The sequence below is a fragment of the Saccostrea cucullata genome, unplaced genomic scaffold (genome assembly GCF_032062105.1).
Source record: "Saccostrea cucullata isolate Sc308-1 unplaced genomic scaffold, CSIRO_AGI_Scuc_v1 ctg5557, whole genome shotgun sequence".
NCBI classification, from domain to species: Eukaryota; Metazoa; Mollusca; class Bivalvia; order Ostreida; family Ostreidae; genus Saccostrea; species Saccostrea cuccullata.
The window spans coordinates 15,748-37,768 of record NW_026929410.1 but is presented as its reverse complement, the minus strand read 5'-3'; the positions used below and the strand labels follow the sequence as shown (position 1 = coordinate 37,768).

At 31.4% G+C, this 22,021-nt stretch overlaps 1 protein-coding gene and 1 pseudogene across 1 annotated transcript; one reads left to right on the top strand and one right to left on the bottom strand.

The window, feature by feature from the left end:
• Window positions 1–2,657: 2,657 nt before the first annotated feature.
• Window positions 2,658–3,049, top strand: LOC134280783 (cerebellin-2-like; the record flags this gene model as incomplete). Its single annotated transcript, XM_062763238.1, has 1 exon — window positions 2,658–3,049. A coding segment is annotated over one exon (392 nt), but the record flags the coding sequence as incomplete, so codon positions are not given.
• Window positions 3,050–4,899: 1,850 nt separating this feature from the next.
• Window positions 4,900–20,061, bottom strand: LOC134280782 (fibrinogen C domain-containing protein 1-like; annotated as a pseudogene).
• Between the last annotated feature and the right edge of the window lie 1,960 nt (window positions 20,062–22,021).

Below are 22,021 nucleotides of genomic sequence, written 5' to 3'. Positions count from 1 at the left end.
GGAAACAAAATTTAACCCCCTCTGGCTTGGGGCCCTTTAAATAATTTTGGGCCACGTTTATACTTTTGTTGGTATGTAAAACCCCGAAATGATACATGTGACAAATATTTTACGCTGTTAATTCTAGCTACATTTTAATTAATTTTAAAGCTTTTTTTAATGCTATATATGGCATAGATACGAGGGTTGTCCAAAAAGTTCGTGGACAATGACGATTTTTGTGCAAAGAAATGGTTCTATATATATCTTTTGTATATCAAAATATTTCTTATAAAAAAAAACAAATCAGAACGATTTCGTTTTTATGGATGGAACGTAATATTTTTGTAAAAATCTGGGACTTTAAAGATCGCAGATTGTGCGCACGGACCAGTCTGACGTTAAGCTTATTTCATTATAACGTCAAACATTTGGATTTTGACTAAACACATGTTCATGGACACACACTTCATTTCTTTTTTATGGTGCAACGCACTTCCAAGTGCTAGCAATAATCTTTAAGTATAGATTTTAATTAATCTAATTTTTAAATTTCAAAACAATGCACAAAAATTTACGAACGTCATCTAAATAAACAGTTTGTATACACAAACTGCACAGCCCAGTCCGACGCTGCGCTAGATTTATAACAACGTCATGAATAGAAATCTCCATTTCAGTAAATTACATGTGCTTTTAAATTCTTGTAGGGTCTTCGAAATTTGTACACACAGTTGAAAAATCGTATATACCAATCTGAAATGATACACTAAATATATTTCAAAAATTTTGAATTGTTTTAACAAATATTTTGTCTCTTACGTCGTTTCAACCGTATAACATCTTATTTTTTTATCGGACGCTGCCCCGTGCGGACAGCCGACGTCGATTTTTTTGTCGAGTTTTGACACATATTTGAGAGGGTTTTTGTTTAGATTTTGTACTGTCTGTATAGTAAGCGAAAAACTTAGGATATCATAAAATGATTATAGCCTCTTTATTTGTGTTACATAAAATTTTTATTAATTTTTGACTTGTCTTTATTTAGAAAATAATCATTTAATACGAACACTTTATATCAGAGTTTATGTCATGTTGAACCTTGGTCCGTGCGCACTATCCGCGACCTATTAAGACCCCGATTTTTACAAAAATATTACGTTCCATCCATAAAAAATAAATCATTCTGATTTGTTTTTTCATAAGAAATATTTTGATATACAAAAGATTTATATAGAATCATTTATTTTCACAAAAACGTCATTGTCCACGAACTTTTTGGACAACCCTCGTATATATAATCATCTTTTCAATGGCTGAATCAGCTTGATTTTAAACTGTCATCGTGGTCTTTGTTCATTACCCTATAAATGAGCCCGGCTTTCAGTACTTCTGAGTACTTTGATTTTCTATGCTTTCAGACAATTTTTGTTTCTTTTTCATGGAATTTAATTTTAAGGAGTCAGATCGATAAAGCAAATTTGACATTTAAAGAAGGTGGAAAGACCTCTTATTGTTCTGTGAACAATAAGTCTCCTAGTTTTTTATTATTATTTTTTTTTTATGGATCTTTAATCTTGAATACTGTTCGTTATCTCCATATATTTCTTTATACAAAGAATATAAAGAATATAAGTTATTTGCAATACTTTTCTGACATATAAATCGGCTATAATATGATAAATTTGTACAGGTTTGTCTTAGAAGAAATCGATACTTCATTTTATGTAAATATCTATCAAAGGTGCATATGAAAACCTCGATGCTTTGGTTCATAATGTGAGCCATCTGGCTAGCGGGTCTTTTTTTCATTTTGAGTTTCAAGATACTATATACGCAAATTTATGTCAATAGATGTTTTCTCCATGTGTTTTTCATTTCTTGCTCATTAATAAATTTATCAGTATCATTTTTGTCTATCGATACAAAATGCGATCCAGACATAGTCTACTGCGAGACAGGTTTCACTTTTTTGAGACGGTAAGTTGGGAATGGCAATGTCAGACCTGTTTCCTCAATCTCGACTTCATAAATAATTTCAACATTTTCAAATTTAGAAGATTACACCCCATCTAAACCACCTCCATCAACCTTTACAATATTATTGAATTATTTGGGACTTTTTCTTTCCATCATATACGTGCATTCGTTTACTTACATTACGTCAAGTGGCGTAGAAATACATAGTGTGTATACGAAAACGATATCCAGTGAGCTGTATCCAGGGGATAAAGGGCTAGATATGTGATAAAAAGATATATAAGATGTATTACCTCAAATTTTTACAAGCACACTTTAAGACATATTCGCTAGCCAAGGGCTTCTGATATTCTGCTCTCCTCATAGATGTTAAAACTTCAACATCAATATCTATATTAAAGATTTTAACTTTGAAAATAAATACTTTGTTCTTAATTATTCTTCAAAACTTTCATGATTTAAATACGTTATTGATCTCTGCTGATGACACAATCCGTGTGTACCTTTCAAATTCGAGATCATGTGACGAAAACAGTCTCATATTCTTCTCGCAGCACCGTATGCCAAGGGTTTCTGTATAGTGTAGCGTATCAGAAACCCTTGCTAGCGAAGGTGACATTTAGAGAAGATTTAGAATCAAAGCGAAAGATATATTTTGTACATATAAATTCACCATTCTGTTTTCTTCGTTTTTAAAGGCAGTGTTGCATTTTCGGCTTATCAATCAACTGCTAAAAGTTACAAACAACACGAAACATGGATCTTCGATACAGTTCTCGTCAACGACGGGAATTCATATGAGAAGACAACAGGAATCTTTACCGCACCTTCTGACGGGACATATGGGTTTACCTGGGCAACATTAACAGATCCAAATAAAATGGCTCATCCCTTCCTGAGAGTTAATGGGCACTATAAAGGATATACTGCATTCAACAGTTTAGCCGTTCCAAAGAAATTCTGGAATAGCGGCTCTAATACGGTACTTGTTCGACTGAAGAAAGGTGACAAGGTCAACATTGCTTCAGGATATAGGAACGAGTTTGCCAGGGAAAATTACACTTCGTTTTCGGGATGGAAGATACAATAACTTTTTTTTGTTTAATTATAAAAGATTATAATTAGATTAATTAAGATATAAAATAAACAAATGTTTGTTTTAATCTTTAACACATCCTCAAACAAAATTTATTTCCTCTGCTGTTGACAGCTATCTGAATGGCTCAATTAAGATCAAATGATCAAGTTAAAAAAGTATAAAATTAATAGACTGGATGTGCCTATTTTAAACGTAAAAAACTTAAAGCTTAGAGTTTTGGTGTTTATACTATTTGAAACGTTCCTCTGTGAAGCAGCTGCTATTCGAACTTGTAATTTTATAATGCTTATGTATATTTTAAGACATTTCTTTTTAAATTTTATTAAAACTAGAGGTACTGTGAGTAATGAGATATTAACTAAATGATACCCCCGCCTCCCATATGAATATAATGACACTGTCCATGTTTTGATATGGTAAACACAAAATATGTGATGGATCAAAAAGTAAAAAAGGAGGTGCACAATGGCAATATGTAATAAAGATTCTGAGAAAGTTTCAACAAATTTCGTTCCTCCATTATACCCGAATTTTACTGTGTAGCTACAACACATTTTTTTTCTCAAACTAATAACTGTTTGAGAAGAAACACGTTTTTGAATTTGATTGGTAATTTTTCTTACAATCCAGCTACCCTAAAATATTTTTCAATCAAATGGAGACGCCACCACTTGCCAGTGGAGAGCTACAAATTTTGTCCTATACTCGGCACTCAGGGGCATTGAGCAGGAAGGGATCTTTTTCGTGCCAGCACCTACTGCGACACGGGACCTCGGTTTATACGGTCTCATCCGAAGGACTACGTCCAACACTGGGATTCGAACCCGCGACGTAAGGATTGACTCCTTACTTCGCGACTATAGAGCAGACGCTCTAACCACTGCGCCACGCGGGCGACAATAATCATCAGAGGTTATTGAATAGTTCAAGGACCTCCTCTTACACAGAAAATTTTCGTATAAAATTGATTTGAACATGATCACTGTTGCTAAGTTTGAAATAATACTGTATAAAGGACATTTGAAATTGCACTGAAATGTCTTTTATTGTGTTTTAAACTTACCTTAATATTGATTAGTTTTTTCATTCAAGATAACCGTGTAATGTGCTGTTTTTGTATATCAAGAAATTTTCAATTTCTCGCTTCGAAATAATTTGTCATAAGAAAACACACTTTTTTTGCCCTTGACATTTTTTAATCGCCAAAATGATTTAAAGCATTGGTTCAATTTTCTGTTTTTTTTACACATTTTATTCTGGGACCCAATTGAATCATTCTGTTGATTTTTTTTTTGTAAACATTGAATAATACATTTTCTAGTTAGACAACTTAAAGTGTAGGATATTTACATTTGAATATTGATTCCGACGCTATGCATGTTCTATTCTTAGGTATAATTTTATTCAAATTTTCCAGTATCAATATATATCTTACTGAGGTTTAAGTAACAAAATGTTATCTTTTAAAGCAGTATTACATCTATTTGCAATAGATAAATAGATAATTTTAAAATAAGGCTCATAATCAAAATATCAGAGTTTCAGAAAAATTGAATTTAAGGAAAAATTTTGCCTTTCTATTTTGTCCTACCTTAAGTACAAATACCCTTTCTTTTGCTTATAAATTTTATGACAATTGTAATTCTTTAAAGATCTTTTAACCTAGTTTCAGTTTTAAGTACAAATACTCTTTCCATTACTTTTAACTGTTATTTCTGTGGTAGAAGAAAAAAATGAATGAATGCTTTTAAAAAAGGATAGGCCTGTTAATGAATTAATAGTAAACATTTCTGTATCTTTCTGCATTTAAACAAGCCTTTGTGATAAACTTAATTCACTCTTTTAAATCTTTTATTCAATATGAAGTTGTACAAAAATACGCTGTAATACTTCTATCTACTGTCTTCGAATTTTCATTTCCGTGGTTTTCAAGGAGTAATGATACCCAAGCCAGTGGTACCAGTTAACACCGTCAGCGAAGGAAGAGTGATGTCCCTTGAGGTACAGACCATTTAGGTTTGCTTGGTGACAATGAGCATACTACCAACCCCCTTTGTACGCTCTCTGACAACCTTTGCTGTCCTGAACGTCTCGAGTATAAAATGGTCGACCGTTATGATATGCCAAAGAATTGCCTTTTGAAGATATATATGTGAGAGCGATGACTGAACAAACGTATTCTGTGAAACCTGATTTTAAGTCATTTTTTTTTTTTTAGAATTTTATATTGTTTGGCATGAAAATGGGTAATTCTTTTTCTTAAATAGAGAACTAAAATAATGCATCTTTAATTTTTTGGAAAATTACCTGCGTTTCCTATACCCCAGCGTAGTCAAATGGTAGTTGGAGGCTAGGTTACCCAGAGAGAATGTTCGATAATATGCATATCTCCTTTGGTTTTGAAAGTCTGAGATATCTGCTCACTTCAGCCATACGAACCCTGAGATGTCAGCTGATGTATTCGTTCGTTACGTGGTTTATAACAAAGAAAATACATAGGGGAAAATATTACTAGATATGCATGTTATTAAAATGATTATTTAATATTCATATTTAACATATTTTACTTTTCACGTTGAAGATAAATAACATTGTGAAAAATCATTGACAAAAATGTAACAGATTAAAATAGAGAAAAGTGATGAAATTTAGAAATAATGTAAAGATGTTAAACTTAAATTATTACTTTTAATGTAATAGATAAATCGATTTGAAAGAGAGAGAGAGAGAGAGAGAGAGAGAGAGAGAGAGAGAGAGAGAGAGAGAGAGAGAGAGAGAGAGATTCAGCCTAAGGCACAAATCTTATGGAACTATGAATAAAAATTGTGATGATTTCTCAAGAAATTCGTGTTACATTATTTTATTTCATTCTCTCGTTTGTTTCGGTATCTATTTACTTTACCATTAATTGATTCTTATTACATATTAAATTTTGAAGAAAAACAAACGTTAAAAAGTTGATAAATACATTTCTTTTGAAAAATAATGAAGATAAACAGTGAGCGACCTCACAAAAAATTCAAACAGTAGAAATATAAAATTAGAGCTTAAAAGTGGACTCCTTGGATACACCAATTCAATGTCTTCGTCACTTGGAACACCAAAACCATACTTGTATTCCTTCCAATATCTGTTGAATCCAATTTTTCCATTCGGCCGTCTTTGAAAAACCTAATATCATGAAAAAAGATAAACAAAAAGTGATCTTTTTCAAAATTAATCGTTGAACAATAAAAATGTATAAAGGGGCATAATTTTAAAATCAAAAGTGAACAGAAACCCCTGAAAATTCAAACAAGCCTGATTAAGTGCTTAGGGGAGTGAGCGTCCCTTACTGACCGATCACAAACGCACTTATCCCTTTGTTGTATTGAAAACGTAGACGGAACATTTTATATTCACATTCAGTTTAATAGAATTACATCAAATATTGATTTTACCGTCCAACCACCACCGGAAGTTGTCATGTCACAATAAACTTGGAACTCCACTGGTCCCCTTAGGATAAATTTTGTACAGACCGCTTTTAATTATTCGACCAGTGTAAATCTTGGCAATCCTTTGGTAAGAATGGCACTACAAATACATTTATCATTCAAATAGATTTTTCCCTGCAATTCTATATATTATCTGTTATTTCTTTTGTTTAACGACTTTGCGATTTCATTTTTTATTATTTGTATTTTTCTCCTTGAAATTTATGTTCAAGGTCAAGTACAAGTCAAATTAATCAACATTCTTTTAAATCAAACAATCTCAGAATATACTTACAAGATGCCAAAGGTAATATATTTTCCGGAATTATGAAAAGCCATGATAGAATACAGATGGCGAAAACAGAAACTTGCATTTTCTACAGGAATTCTTTTCCTCACCGAAGAGAGAAAAATGAATTATTTTAATAATCAACACTTACATGTAGACGGCATGTGTTGTGAAGTGTGCTTTTGACAGGTGCCTGAATTTACAGGCGCGCAAAATGTTTGATTTCATCGAGTTTTGAAGTATATTTGAATAGTGCTTTGTCTTGAAATACGGAGTTGACAGACTGCAGCATTGAAATTTTGGATGTTTTTTATTTATAAATACAAAAACAGTAGGACCTGGTCATAAATTTCATCAAGCTTAGTTTTGGGGTTGCAAAACAACAATAAGCATCTTACAACCACAACACCGAATTAATAAAATCTTTTTTTTTAAAAAAATGATTTGTATGTTGAACATAGAGTATTTTGAAATGGAACCTTAAACTTCCTTGATGAGTCAGCTTATAATTTGTACTGTTAAATTAAGAGAAAATTACTGTTCGTGAAATTTACTGGATATTCCGGTGTTCAGAACAGGTTCAAAGAAAAATAGAAGTTAACTGCATGATGTACGACTTTTAAAATAAATTGATATGTCAAGCATTAACAATATTTTTGGAACTTTATTTCAATGATAAAAAATGATGAAAAATTATTTTGATTTATCTCCCCAGATAGCATGACTATGTTGGGCCAACACTGGTAAAAGGTTGTAAGGTTGGCGTTGGGGAACAAGCTGGGCCAACGTTAGACCCATGTTACCATGTCAACCTTCTCGACCATGACATAAATACTTTGCTGGCCAAACGTTGGTCCAACATAAGCAATTTCCAATAACTTTACTTTCGAAGGAAGGAAGGGTGCTGATGTTGGCCCAACGTTGGCCCAATGTATATAATACAACCTTAAAGAAAGTGTCTTTTCAAATTTGTAGTTGTATATTGGACCAACGTTGGCCCGATGTTTGTAGTACACCCGTAAAGAATGTGTCAAATCAAGTTGGTAGTGGTATGTTGGCCAAACGTTGGCCCAATGTTTGTAATACACCCTTAAGGAAAGTGTCTTATCAGATGGAAAGTAGCATTTTGGCCCAATGTTTGTAAAACACCTTTAAAGAAATGTCTTATGAAGTTGCTAAGAGAATGTTGGCCCAACGTTGGCCCGATGTTAGCAAGAGTGTTATTTTGTTCAGGGTTTCAAAGATGGGATATTTATTTTGGGGCAACTTTGGGCCCAATTATTATACTGCCAATAAATGAGGGTTAATTTTTAATTGCTCTGGTTTACGTTGGGACAGCTTTTTCCAAAATTAAATTAGAAGACTAAAAATTAAGAGGAATTTTATGTCCATGCTTTTCATTAATACTGCTTTTTTTTAAATATAATTTTTTCAACATTTTAACTTTGAATTTAAGTGATAAAGAACCAAAGAGTGTTTTATTCTATTTTTTGAAAATGATGGTTATTTATTTTTAATAAAACGATTAAAATTATTAAAATTATGATTTTTTTTATGAGCGGTATTTTGTAAATTAAGAAAAGACTAATAATTGTTAGTTAAAAGTTCTCAGGAACAGGATGTGAATCCCAAAGCAAACATCGTTGGTCCAATCTTACATTATGTTTGTATTATCGCTGTTTGGTTACATTTAATGGACCAACAAAGGTAAAAGGGAAATATTGATATATGTAGTTGATTATGATAATGGGGCCAATGTTGGGCTAACTGTTGGCGTTATATCATAAAACTTTATCATGAGAGAAAATATTTTTTGGGGGGATTGAAAACGGCCCAAAGTTGGCCCAATATATCATGAATCCGGTTGAGTATCATGGGTAGACAACATCCGGGCTACTTGTAATATCCGGCCATTTTTAATCTGACACGAGCGTAATGAGACTGATGCCTTGCATATCTGCTCCACTTTGTAAGTATTTATAATATGTTTTTTCACACCTTAATTAATGTTTATAGTTTAAACGATATCTTGTAGTACAAATCTGTGTAAATAAGTGCAGGGGCCCAGGTGCTTTTGGGGAACAACCTGTCCCAATGCTGTAACATGGGCCCAATTTGGGGCCAATGTTCCGGTTAAATTTGGGAATGTTGGCAAATGACATTGGCCCTTAAGTTTGTTTATGGCCCAATGTTGGCCCGATATGTTGTACCGACGTTTGCCCAATGAAAATGTTATTTCTACAAATATTGGCCCAACGTTGCGACAACATTGTCCAATTAAATGAATCACACGGGCCTTTTGCCCAACGTCAACAATAACATTGGGCCCGATTTGGCAAAAAGGTTCCCCCCAGTGTCATTTTGCTTTGGGCCCAATGTTGGCCTGAATATTGGAAACATTGGACCAATGTGTATAAAATTTAATTGTTAAAATCTGTTATTAACAAATTCGGTAGTTTTAAAAAATCAGAAAAAATCTACCACCAATCCTTCTTGAAAATAAATTTAGCTAAAATTAATTTACAAGGCTTGTTAAAATTCTTAATATTTATCAAAACAAAAAAATTATCAGTGATTAAATTTATTTTTCTAATTTTTTATACAAGAAAAATATATGAAAGTATAAAATAACAAATGTGTTTTGATACAGTTAAAAAAATAAAAAATTTTCCCCCTTTTTGATTGAAATTTGTGTTTTTATTTTTTTTTATACATTTAAAGTCGAGCACATATGATCAAACATGTTGAAAATGTTGAACATGTTAAAGTTAAAAAAAAATTTATTCAGTATTAAATATATTGGGTTCTTTCATTTAAAATGTGTTCAGTGTACTGAAAAAGGATATTTAGAAAAGAGATTTTTGGCCCCCTTTCAAAATCAACATTTTAGAATGACCTTCAAAATTTTTAATTGATATTTATTTTGTACAAGAGATTATATTAGAAATTTTTCCAATATATTTTTTACATTTATATGCACATTTATAGCTGTAAATGACGAGAAATGATGCTATTTTTGTTATCTAAAAAAAAAGCCAAAAATTCCCTTTTTTCTTGATGTTTTTTCATATGGGAAACATAAACGCAGTGTAAAACCATAATTTTTTGTACTCATTAGTATTGGATAGATCATCTTTGGTAAAGATATAAATCTTGTTCTAGGCTGCGCTCTATTTTTTCGGGAAGAAAAACTGCTTGAAAATAAGATTTTTTTATTAAAAATGCTAAAATGGGGGGAAAACGTTATTTATATGATGTCATATTTCTAAAATAACGCATTTTATAGAATGAAAATGACCAATACAGATCGCATATATAGCTGTACAAATTAAAGCTATAAAAAAAGAAAAGTTAAATATTCTTTTTAAAGGGGGCCAATTGAGGACTTACCACATATCACTCTTTTCTATACATGTATTTAACTTTGAATATTGAGTTATATGGCGCAACATTGAATCAAAATGGTTAAATTTGTATAAGCGTAGAAATTTTATACATAAATGCCTTCATCAGCAAAACGTTAATCACACCATCAAAAAAAAAGACGGTTATTCCTAAATTTGAAGTTTAAAAATATAGTGATATACTTATAAATTTAATCGAGTTTACTCTTTACGAGAAAAGTAACAAATGTATAAAGTATCAAATACTACAATTTTAGTGCTACTGGAGATTCAAAAAGACATTAAAACCAACAAAAATGGCAAATTTCCCAAGGGGAGGGGGGAGGAAAAAAGGACAAAGAAAAATTTAAAAAAGGGGGAGGGGAGACGTGGAGAGAAAGGGAGATTAGGAGGGGGATAGATTGAAGGGCAGTGTCTAACTTTTTCCTGTTTGGGCTGTGACATACCTATAGTTCCTCCTTTTCGTGTCTGTTTGTCATGATGCAGATGTCGATACATTTTTGTGTAAGTAAACAAATTTGCGGGATTTTTTGTATTATTTTAAGAAAAGGAGGTCTTTGTTTATTTTTTAGACGTGCTTATTGATACTCAATTCACTAAACTTGTCCCCCAAATTTTCATCAGAAAGGGAGTATACAATCATTTAACTATGGAACGCCGTCACTGCCTTATAGCAGAACACTACTATTGTATTGTGTCAACCTTCCATTACATTATGTCAACTCTTTATGACATTAACCCACACCACTATTGCATTGTGTCAACAATCCATTACATTATGTCAACTCTTTATGCTTTAACCTAATTACTATTGCATTGTTCAACCTCCATTACATTACGCCAACTCTTTTTGACATTAACCCACACTACTATTACGTCGTGTTAACTTTCCTTTACATCATGTCAACTCTTTATGATATTTACACATACTACAATTATATTTCGTCAGTTTGCATTTCGTTATGTTTACTTTTCATGACATCTTAGTTTTTATTAATCTGATGTAAAAAGCTCATGTCATACTGTGCGCACTCTTCTACATTATGTCGATTCACTATTACGTTATGCGACAGGGGATTGGCCATATGAGCATAACTTTTTTCCGCTTCCGCAAGCACTAAAAATGGCGGGAAAAAAACGTCGTAGAAAATTTGGGATTTGGGAATACATCTTTAATGAAAACTTTAAGCGACAAATGATTGACAATTTGAAATGCAAAGCCTTAACACTAAATTTAAAACCCCCGGGCCCGTAACTACCATTTAGGCAAGTGAGGCAGATGCCTCTCTAAAATTCTAGAGCATTGTGAAAATTAAAAAAAAAAAGAAAGAGATTTCTTTTTAACTTTAATTAATTATGTGTCTTAGTACTAAAATAATACTTTCCATTTTCAATGTTTCAATTTCTGTTAACCTGTAAATCTTCTTACCAAGTATGTCATTATTGTTTAAACCATGAAAAAAATAATAATAATCAAAACTTTAGTTTTAATTTGTTTGTCTGTTTCTTTTTTTTTTTAATTTACTTATTTATTATTGTTTTACGCCCATTCCAAATTTTTTCCCCCTTATTAAGATGCCACCACTTACAGTAGGTGGCTGCAAATTTTAGAGCAATACTCGGCACTCAGGGGCCCTTGACCAGCGATCTTTTTTTTCAAGCATATCAATATCATACTGCAACATGGGACCCCGGTTTTTACTTTTTCAAAGGACAAGTCTCCACATCCCCGAAAGTTGATGCAAACATTCAACGTAAGGATCAATATTCCTCTGGCCCAAACCCCTTAATGCCACTATTCAACACGCGAACGACAATTCAAAAAGTAAAAAAAATTCAAAGATTGTCTTTAATTTTGGGGAAAACCCCTATCCCCCAAAACCCCTCAGAAACTCCTATGGACTTGAGACTCGGGGGGCCCCCAGATCCATTGCCTCACTAAAAATTTGAGCCTGTTCGGCCTTGAAGTCCGTCGAAATTCAATGTTTTCTTTAATGTGATAATTAAATAAATAAAAATTATGAGTGTGTAGCAATTTTTTTTTATTTTTATTTTGATTTTTTTTTTAATAAAAGTCTTAAACTTTCATTGCATTAGTTTCACATTAAGTTTAGCTGAATTAAGTTGAAAACTTTTTTCTATAAAACTATAAAGCCTGAGAGTCTCCGCTTTCCCCCGGTCTCCATCCATCCATCCAAGCCCGAAAATCCTATTTGGGAAAAAAAACCATCGTCCTTTTTTTCCAGATATATTTCATTACCCTTAGTGGACTATACTTAAAAAAAAAATGGGGGTGGGGCTGAGTTTCAATGAACATTACATTTTCTATATAAAATTAGTCCAAAGGGGGGGGGGATATTATTTTGAATTCGTCCTATCAATAGGACCCCCCCCTTTTTTTAAATCATTAAAACACAGTCGTAACATTCATTACATACTAGATATGCAGCTTTGAGATAATGTAAATGCATTTTAACATCAGGTAATGAACTTTTGGAATGAAAATGATAAAAAGTTAACACAATATAAAGATATTTTTAAATCACATAAGAAAGAGTTGACATAACGTCTATATATATCCACATCACGGAATGGAGATTTACATAATGTAAAAAATATTGGTACAATTAAAGATATGTTCACATTATGTTATACACTTTTTACACCACGTAATAAAGCACTGCATAAAGGTAAGGGGTGTTCCTAATTATGCCCTGCCGTAAAATAAAGATAAATCCATATCACGTAATAATGCTTTGATATAACAGAAATATACACTCTCAAAAAGGAATGGGGTTTTACTTCATGTAATAAAAGTTTAATTATAAAACACAATTTACTTGACGTAATGCAATTTTGACCTACATATTAAAGATATGAAATGAAGTAAAGAAAATTATTTCACGTAATAAAGTTTTAACACAAGAAAACATTATCACTTCACATAATGAATTTTTTACTTCAAGTTATGAAGTGCTGACATAATGAAAGGATGTATTTATTTGTAATCACATTTACATGATGTTAAATATTTTTCATCATCTCATAAAAAATGGACATAACGTAAAGATATGTTCACATCACGTAATGATAAATTGACATAATAAATACATAGTCGTATGCTATAAGGCAGTGATGGCGTTCCATATTTAACCCTACATGTATCGCTTCAAGTGACATCAACTTTTTGTTCTTTATTAATGTTTTCTTCATGCTTTGAGCAATAAAATACATTATTTGTATGTTATAATTTAATTTAATAATATGATTTCTTTTTCCTCAGTTTTTTAATTAATGTAGAGCTACTTACAATGCAATACTTGTTGATGGTAATTCTTTTAGATATTGTGAATATGAATTAAACCATTAATCTAGCAAAATAGTATTAAAGGGCTTTTACCATTTAAAATGTCTACAAAAATACATAACCTTTATGTTTTTTTTACATTTTGAGGACAAATGGCCAGCCAGTGAAGAGCAAATGAGTTGTCCTGATGGAGAGCCAATAAGATACAAACCAACGTTGGGCCAAAAAAGGGGTTTTTCCTCATATTGAAAAAAAATGGCCCAACAATGGGTAAAATATCCTTGTTTGGGCCAACAATAAACCAACAAGTTGGTCTGATTAAGGGCCATGAGCAAATTACCGTTGGCCCAACATTAATTGCTTACAATGGCCCAACTGTATAAAAATGAGTTTGCCCCAAAATTGAAAAAACATTGGCCCAACAGTGGGCCAATATTAACTGTTACATTGGCCCAAAATAAGCCAACAAGTTGGCTTGATTAAGGGCCGATAGAAATTCCTTGGCCCAACATTTAACTTAAAAACCCAACTGAACAAAAATACTTTGCCCAATATTGAAAAAATAAATTGGCCAACAGTGGCCCAATATTAACTATTAATTGGCCCAACAATAAGCCCCCAAGTTGGATTGATTAAGGGCCGATGAGGAAATTCCCAGGGCCCCAAAGTTGAATGCAAACGGGGGCCCAACATAAGGAGCATTGTTGGCCCCAAAAGTCCAAACATCCTGCTATATATCGATCATATATCACAAAGACAATTTCTTTGAGTTAAATTCAAAATGTCGTAGTGGAAATGCATCTGGGTCTTTTTTATCATAGTTTCTTTTATTTATTTTTTAAATAATACAGTTCCCGTTTTATATTATTGTCTTCCAAAAAATGGGGTTGTCAGAAAAAATAAGTTTTTCATGGTTATATACATTGATGTAATTATACAATTGCCTTACTTCAATCCTTTTAAGCATGATTTAAAGTGACAATACGGCGCATCTGTTCAAAATCAGACTTGTTAAAATTTTCCTATAGGATTTTGAATTTTTTGTCATACTCATAAATGTATACACTTTCAGAAAAAAAAAATTTCATTAGTAAATCATTCTGATTATTTCATTAAAATTAATAATTATTTATGGTCCATAAATATATACATCGCAACGTGTTCGAGGTTCCACATGCCTTGCTATCCACGCATGCGTATAGTTTTCATAAACAAAACAGCATGGAAAAAAAGGAAACCCGGTAGGCCTGCACATTGATGAAGTGACCAAAACGAAAAAAAAAACAAAAAAATAGGGGTTTAAATTAAAAAACAACTTTCCTGACAAAATTTTTTTGGGAGATTAATATAATCATTGGATGAAGAAGAAAAGGGGTCTGGCGACATTCACGTGGGGCTCGCAAGGGTTACCCTTCATGTTTGTTGAACCATCATTTTCGATCTCCGTGGTTTCAATGAAAAAAATCAGTGTAAAATAAAGTAAAAATGCACTTATGACATATGAAAATTTTGCCATTAGAAGTGCAAATTGTATTGGAACTGCAGAAAGATTTTTTTTGACATTTTGCAGCGATGACGTATGATTTGGGGATGTTCCTTTTCCCGCACCCCAAAACACAAAACGTCAACATTTGACTTAATCTTGTTAAATTCGTCTGAATGCAGACTAATATGTTAACTATTATTAATTTACCGGAGAGTTAAGATATTTTCATTATCAGAATTGTTTACTTAATATTCCACTATAATTGTAAACCCTACATTGTATGCACCACCATTTTAGAATTCACGTGGTACAAGGTAAAAAAACTAAATTGTCGACCCCTTATTTTTCCCGGGGAAATTTTAAATTTGTTAATTTTTTATAGGAAGAAATTTTTTTTATTTTTTAAAGCTTTTCAAATTTTTACCTTTTTCCTGAATGATATATTGGGGAAAATTTAAATAAAAAACACACATTTGCAGCCTATTCCCTTTAAGGCTGTTATAAAAAAAAATTTCTAAATTTTTTCCACTGGTTTATTCAAGGAATGGTTCAGCTTTTTGCACAAAAATATCAATTAACAAAAAATGAATAATGAAAAGTTACATCATTTTTTTAAACCAAGAGTTATTTGTAATATTGATTGACTTTTAAATTTTCAGTTTATTGGAAGAATGCAATTAAGGCATTATTATCCCTCTTTTAAAAGTGTAATTCATAAGTCACACTCCATATTTTATTTAAAAAAAACTTATCAATCAAAATAGTGTTACAATTAATATACAAGTATTTACTCACGTTTTCTTTTGTTTATTTTACTTGATATTCCGAGAGCAAAAACTGCTGCATAGAAACAAATATGTCTAATCACCATAGTTGACTATGTTCAAATGTAAGAATGCAAACTTTGGGTCTTGATAGTTTTTTATGACTGTGTCTAATTGCATTTAATTGATCGACAGCAAGAAATATAATCTTTGTAATTTTTAGGCACCATATTGAACATGCAACGTTAATGATAGTGCAATTTTATCTGCATTACTCAGAACTATATTTGCAATTTTTATTATGGCAAATTTTTTCCTGATTATTAAGTTTTAAAAGTTTTGCCTTTCATTCATATCAAAAACATGATTTTGACAATGTTTCCAATTAAAAAAATTGTTTGTAATCGCATTATTAAATTTCTTTGGTAAACGTATTCATTCCTGCTACATGTAGGCAAAATTGTTTCCAATTATATTAGAAAATAAATCAATCACAAAATTCCTTCAAGGCTTAAAAATTAAGTAGAGCAAAACTCTACCTAAACATCGTGTACCCAAAAAATGTAAATCTTTATTTTACCAAGAAAAAATAATTCAGACATAACTCTGCTTAAATCGCTCCTATATTTTCACACTACTGGTGGTTTTTATTCTATTTAATCCTAACTTCTTTTAGATTGTTGAATTTTGATAGCAGGGAGAGAAAGATGAACGTAAAAATCATGTTTTTGAATTCACAAGATGGCTTTGTCTTCACGATTTCCTCTTTTAAAACAATTAGAATTTAAAATTAAATGAAATTCAAAATAATCACTTTTTGTTTAATCTAATCTCCGTAATTTCTGAAAATTACATGTACCTACCGGCATTTTAGCGTTCCTCACAGCATTACTGTCACAAGACTGTCAGGACATTTTTTGATAAGGAACCACTGACAATGGTGTGTACACTATCTACCCGAGAGGCACGGGTGGATTCAGATTTTTCTGTGATATGAAAACTAGAGGAGGTGGATGGTCAGTAACGTTTAAGAATTATATTGGAAAACTGTTAAAAAAAACACATGTACCTTATTTTAACTGATTATTTTTATTGAATAATATACGTGGAGATAACGAACCGAATTCTTTTTTAAGTGAATTATTCATGAAATATTGAAACGAAAATATCTTTGAAAAGTTCATCAAAACATATTCATGAGATTAATACATTTCATATCACATCCTGTATCAGCGCGAGACACCAATATTAGCCAGAGGGCCGAATTATTTTTATGTTTATTACATAATTTTTAAATTATATATATATATATATATATATATATATATATATATATATATATATATATATATATATATATATATATATATTAAAAAAAGGTAAAAAGAAAACATAAAAATCCTAAGTTAAGCTTTAGTGTTTTCATTTTCAATCTTCAGAAGCTTACAATATATATATATATATATATATATAGTAGACATTAGGTTGAGAAGAAAATAAGTAAATAATCAATATGCACCGACTTCTCAGATGTACACGATATATGGTCTCATACATATACGAGTATGTGTATGATCACATTTACTGCTTTTTAGGTTTAAACTAGGGGTGTGATATTGATCCTCATCAGCCCTGCAAATCCACATCAGCCCATGCAAAATCCATATCAGCCTTGCAGAGCTTGCTATTGTGACATCAGGCATATCGCTTATGCTGAAATCCTGTATTTATACTAAGTATACTGTAATAAATGAATATATCGACTTCACAGAAAAGCATATCAACCAAGCATCAAGTGCGAGGTCGATATGTTTTTTGCTGTGAAATTGATAAATCTATGGATTGACCTCATAAAAGTGCTACATTTGTAATGTTTTTTTTTATTTTTAAAATTAACAACCAATTTTTAAAGCAATATGAGCTGCATTTTTGACATCAGAAAATTTTATTGAAATTTGTAATTAACAAATCTAATGACAGAAAAAAAAATCCTTTATAAACGTCTGTTGTTCATATTTGCGATGGAAATTTTTTTAATAGCTTTGATTGAAGCAAAATTGAATTACTGTCGTCCTGTACAATAATGATTTCTTATATAAAACTGTATATTCGGTTGTACAGAAATATTTCTTCTGAAACATTTTAAAACTTTATTTTGGGCTTATTGGTCATAAGGGTTTAAATTACATACAAATTAATCATAATAGCACATTTTACTAGCAAAATAAAATTCTCAATGATACAACTCATATTGCTTTAAATATTATAAACAAGTCACAAGTTTTCTCGTTCGTCTTTCGTAAACACATACTAAGTTAAAAAAAATAAGTTGTTTATTCTTATTATGTTTCCATTTTACAAACAGAGCAGTTTAGGGAATGGAATAATTACAAATACTTATGAAAAAATTCTAATATATATAATATTATAAACGCCGCTGTCATCTGGTGCTTAGTTGCTCAAAAACGTCACATTTACAAAATGTTTAGGTGCTTACATCGTCCCAGTAATTTCGTGGATATGTTCTAATTACGTCTCAGTCACCAAAATGTTAGGTCCTCTGTTACAACGCACTTTGAAAAAAATACGCTCTTTGAAAAAAAAACCCATTTCAAAGTGCCTTAAATTTTGAACCGAACCAATGCACTTTGAAAAAATAAAATTTATTTTCAAAGTGTGTTAATATCGACCATATTAACACACTTTGAAAAAGAAAAATGTGTATGGCTTGGACAATATTCTTGATAATCTTAGGTAAGATAAATAATTGAACCTCTTGATAAATTTTCGGTTATAAAGTCACACCAGGATGTGAAAGTGAGCGATTTTGATTTCTCTCTTAAATGTTTTACTGTACTTACCAAGATCTAGGTTTAGAATTTTTGATTTATACTTATTTTTTCAAAGTACGTTAACTGTCCTCATAGTAAAATTGTTGTCAGTAACCTAATGTTAGGTGCTCACTTCGTTACAATAACCTACATGTTGTGGTTAGGTGCTCACTGCGTCGCAGTAACATACATGTAATGGTTAGGAGGTACTAACCCCGTGGTCATATGGCCACTATTCCTAGTAACATAGTGAATTTTTTTTACATCGCAGAAACCTAGTAGTTAGGTCCTTACGTCGCAATAACGTAGTGGTCAAATGCTTATTACGTCTTAGTAGCCTTTTGATTAGGCGCTCCTTTTGTGATCCTGAGTCCGGGCTCGGCCCAAGCGAACACCCTTTTTATTCATGGACTAGTTAGCATGAGACTACATGGTGCTGATGTCATTTCAACCCTTTCAATGTACTGAACAGTCATGAAATCAGACGAAGATTATTTTTAAATCTTAAGTAAATTTGAGAGGTTTAGATGGTGTTTTGAATACCTTTGAGCTGAAAGCTGAAGAAAACTACAGAATTTTGATAAAAGGTTGAGAATTTATCATAATGTTACATATTATAAGATGATAATTTGATGAGGAAAAGTGTTGGATTCTTCTGGAATTTCATTTGCACAATACTTGGAGTAGTGCTTAAATTGGTAAAAAGATTGGTGGTGTTCTGAAAAACTAGCTCTAAAAACATTTAATTTCAAGATCTGCTGTAAAAACGGTGTCGAAAAATAGATGAACTGTCAATTCAGATGTTTTGGGAAGAACGCCGGAAAAGTATGAAACAGAGATCAACCTCGAACAATCTAAAGAGATTTATTGAATATAAGAATAAAAAAATTTATGTGAACAACGGGTAACAAAAACTGTATAATTTTTAGTATACATTTGTCAAAAAAGGCGTTTGAACCTTCAAGTAATAAAATATCAATATATTTACCACTGATTATTTTTACTACTGATGAAAAAAATAAAAGATATTTTCTCAATATATGAAGAAATTCTTTATAAATGAATCTTATAACACATTTAATAAAGATTATTAAAATAATAATTAAATTAGAGAGTTACTGTCCATCCGCCTCCTTTGGTCTTCATATCACAGAAAACTCTGAATCCGCCCGTGCCTCTCGGGTAGATAGTGTACACACCATTGTCAGTGGTTCCTGACCATAGAATATCCTGACAGTCTTGTGACAGAAATGCTGAGAAGAATGCTAAAAATACGTAATTTGTATACTTCAAGGAGGCAACATTTAAATCAAAGTGATTATTTTAAGTTCCATCTAAATATTCAATAAAAACTTAAGGTGTTTTCAGAAAAAATTACACAGCTTTTCGAGGTTATATAAATTGATATAATATAATTGCCTTACTTGAATTCTTTGTTTCAAGCATCAATGTACGATGGCCGACAGCGGCCGCCACTTTTGAATAAGAATATTGTCATATTGTACAGAGCTTTTGTCAATTTTTGTTGACAAGTTACAACTCAACTAGTAATGCATTATGCACATGTACAATTCTTATACTGTCAAAGCTCACCAGCGAAAAACATTAAAATTCTTTCGTGAAACATGAATTAAAACAGGTGACCTGAAAGAGATATGGTTTTATCAGTCCTTCGATAATATAGCGAATGAAGTGAATTTAACACTTAATTAGTCTGAAGGCTAGATTCTGTTCACGTCCACAGTGCAACTTTTATTTAAAATAAAATCAACCCGATGAAAACAGATATGAAATGAAGTACGATGTGTTTGTGAAACACTGATGCCCCTGTATGGCAGTTAAGGATCAAGGCTAAAGTTTTTTTTAAATGTACGTCAAAGTCCAAGGTCAAAAGGTTAAAATGATTGGTACCCAAAGAAAGGTTTTGTCTCAAGAAATACACGTGAGACATGAAAATTCTTAGCTCCAACCGTTCAAAAGTTATATATATATGCATAGTTATAGTTTTTGCGGACAAATAGACAGACAAACCAAAAACTTTATGCTCCGAATTTTTTGATAATTGGGGCATATAAAATAAAAATTTCAAATGAAAAGAGGAATAAAATCTTTAGATTAGAGTATATTTTTGTTGCTAGATAGACAAAGGGTAAGTAAACACATGATATTTTAACTAAGGCCAAATCTGACATGCATGTATGCTTAGTTAAACCCAAAATGGTTGTTTACACATTTCAAAGTCGACTTCCGAAGGAAGCACTATATAGCCAATTGATGCGTCGAGGATTAATTGGGAAATAGGATCTCTACACTAATTAAGAGGGAACTTTAATAAAATACACGTTCTGATATACTATCTTTAACAAGTCACCTGTTTAATGTATCTTAATTTCATATCACACCAAAGAATTTTAATGTTTTTTGCTGGTGGAAATTGTCAGTGTTAGAATAGTACATGTACTTAATGCATTACTAGTTGAGTTGTAACTTGTCAACAAAAATTGACAAAAACTCTGTACAATATGACAATATTCTTACTCAAAAGTGGCGGCCGCTGTCGGCCATCGTATCAATGGGCTATTATGACGAAATTTCACGGAAAATATTATTCATTGATATTAAAAAGAGAAAGATTCATTCATCTTCCTAATGCAAAAATGTGTTGATTAATGAAATGTTCAAACATTCTTCTAAAACCAAGAGTGATTTTCAGAGAGACTTATAATTGAGTGACTTTTTAAAAAGTTAAAAATTGAAATTATCCGTCTTATTAAGGTATAATTCTTAATTTACTTTTAATTTACCAAAGGATGACTGTACTTAAGGAAACTTAAGAATTGCGACATAATAAATTTTAAAAATGGGCATTTTTCTTTTAATGGGAGAAATGGCCAATGTCTTAACTGCAACTTTGTGTAATTACCTTTATTAAAAGTTCGTATTAACGAATTTTATTAATATATTATATTAATAACGTTTTTATTGGGAGGGGTCATCGCATATTCTGGAATCTCCATAGGATAATGAGTACGCCCACCATTTTACAGGCTTAATACATAGTCAGCGCATGTTTGTCTATTGTTCTCCTTTTTATGGTAGTTGTGTATATATATATATATATATATATATATATATATATATATATATATATATATATATATATATATATATATATATATATATATATATTTTACCTTATATTAAAAGGAGATCAATAGACAAACATGCGCTCATGGTTAAAAAGAGGAAAAACTGTTTCTACGTGTGTTCACTTTCTCTATAGTAAACAGGCCATTTTGACAACGTTGTTACTTGTTGAATATTATAATTAACCACGTGGTTTCTATACCCAGGTAACTCTGTGAATACTAAAATTCCATCACGTGACGTGTACGGAAACACGCAT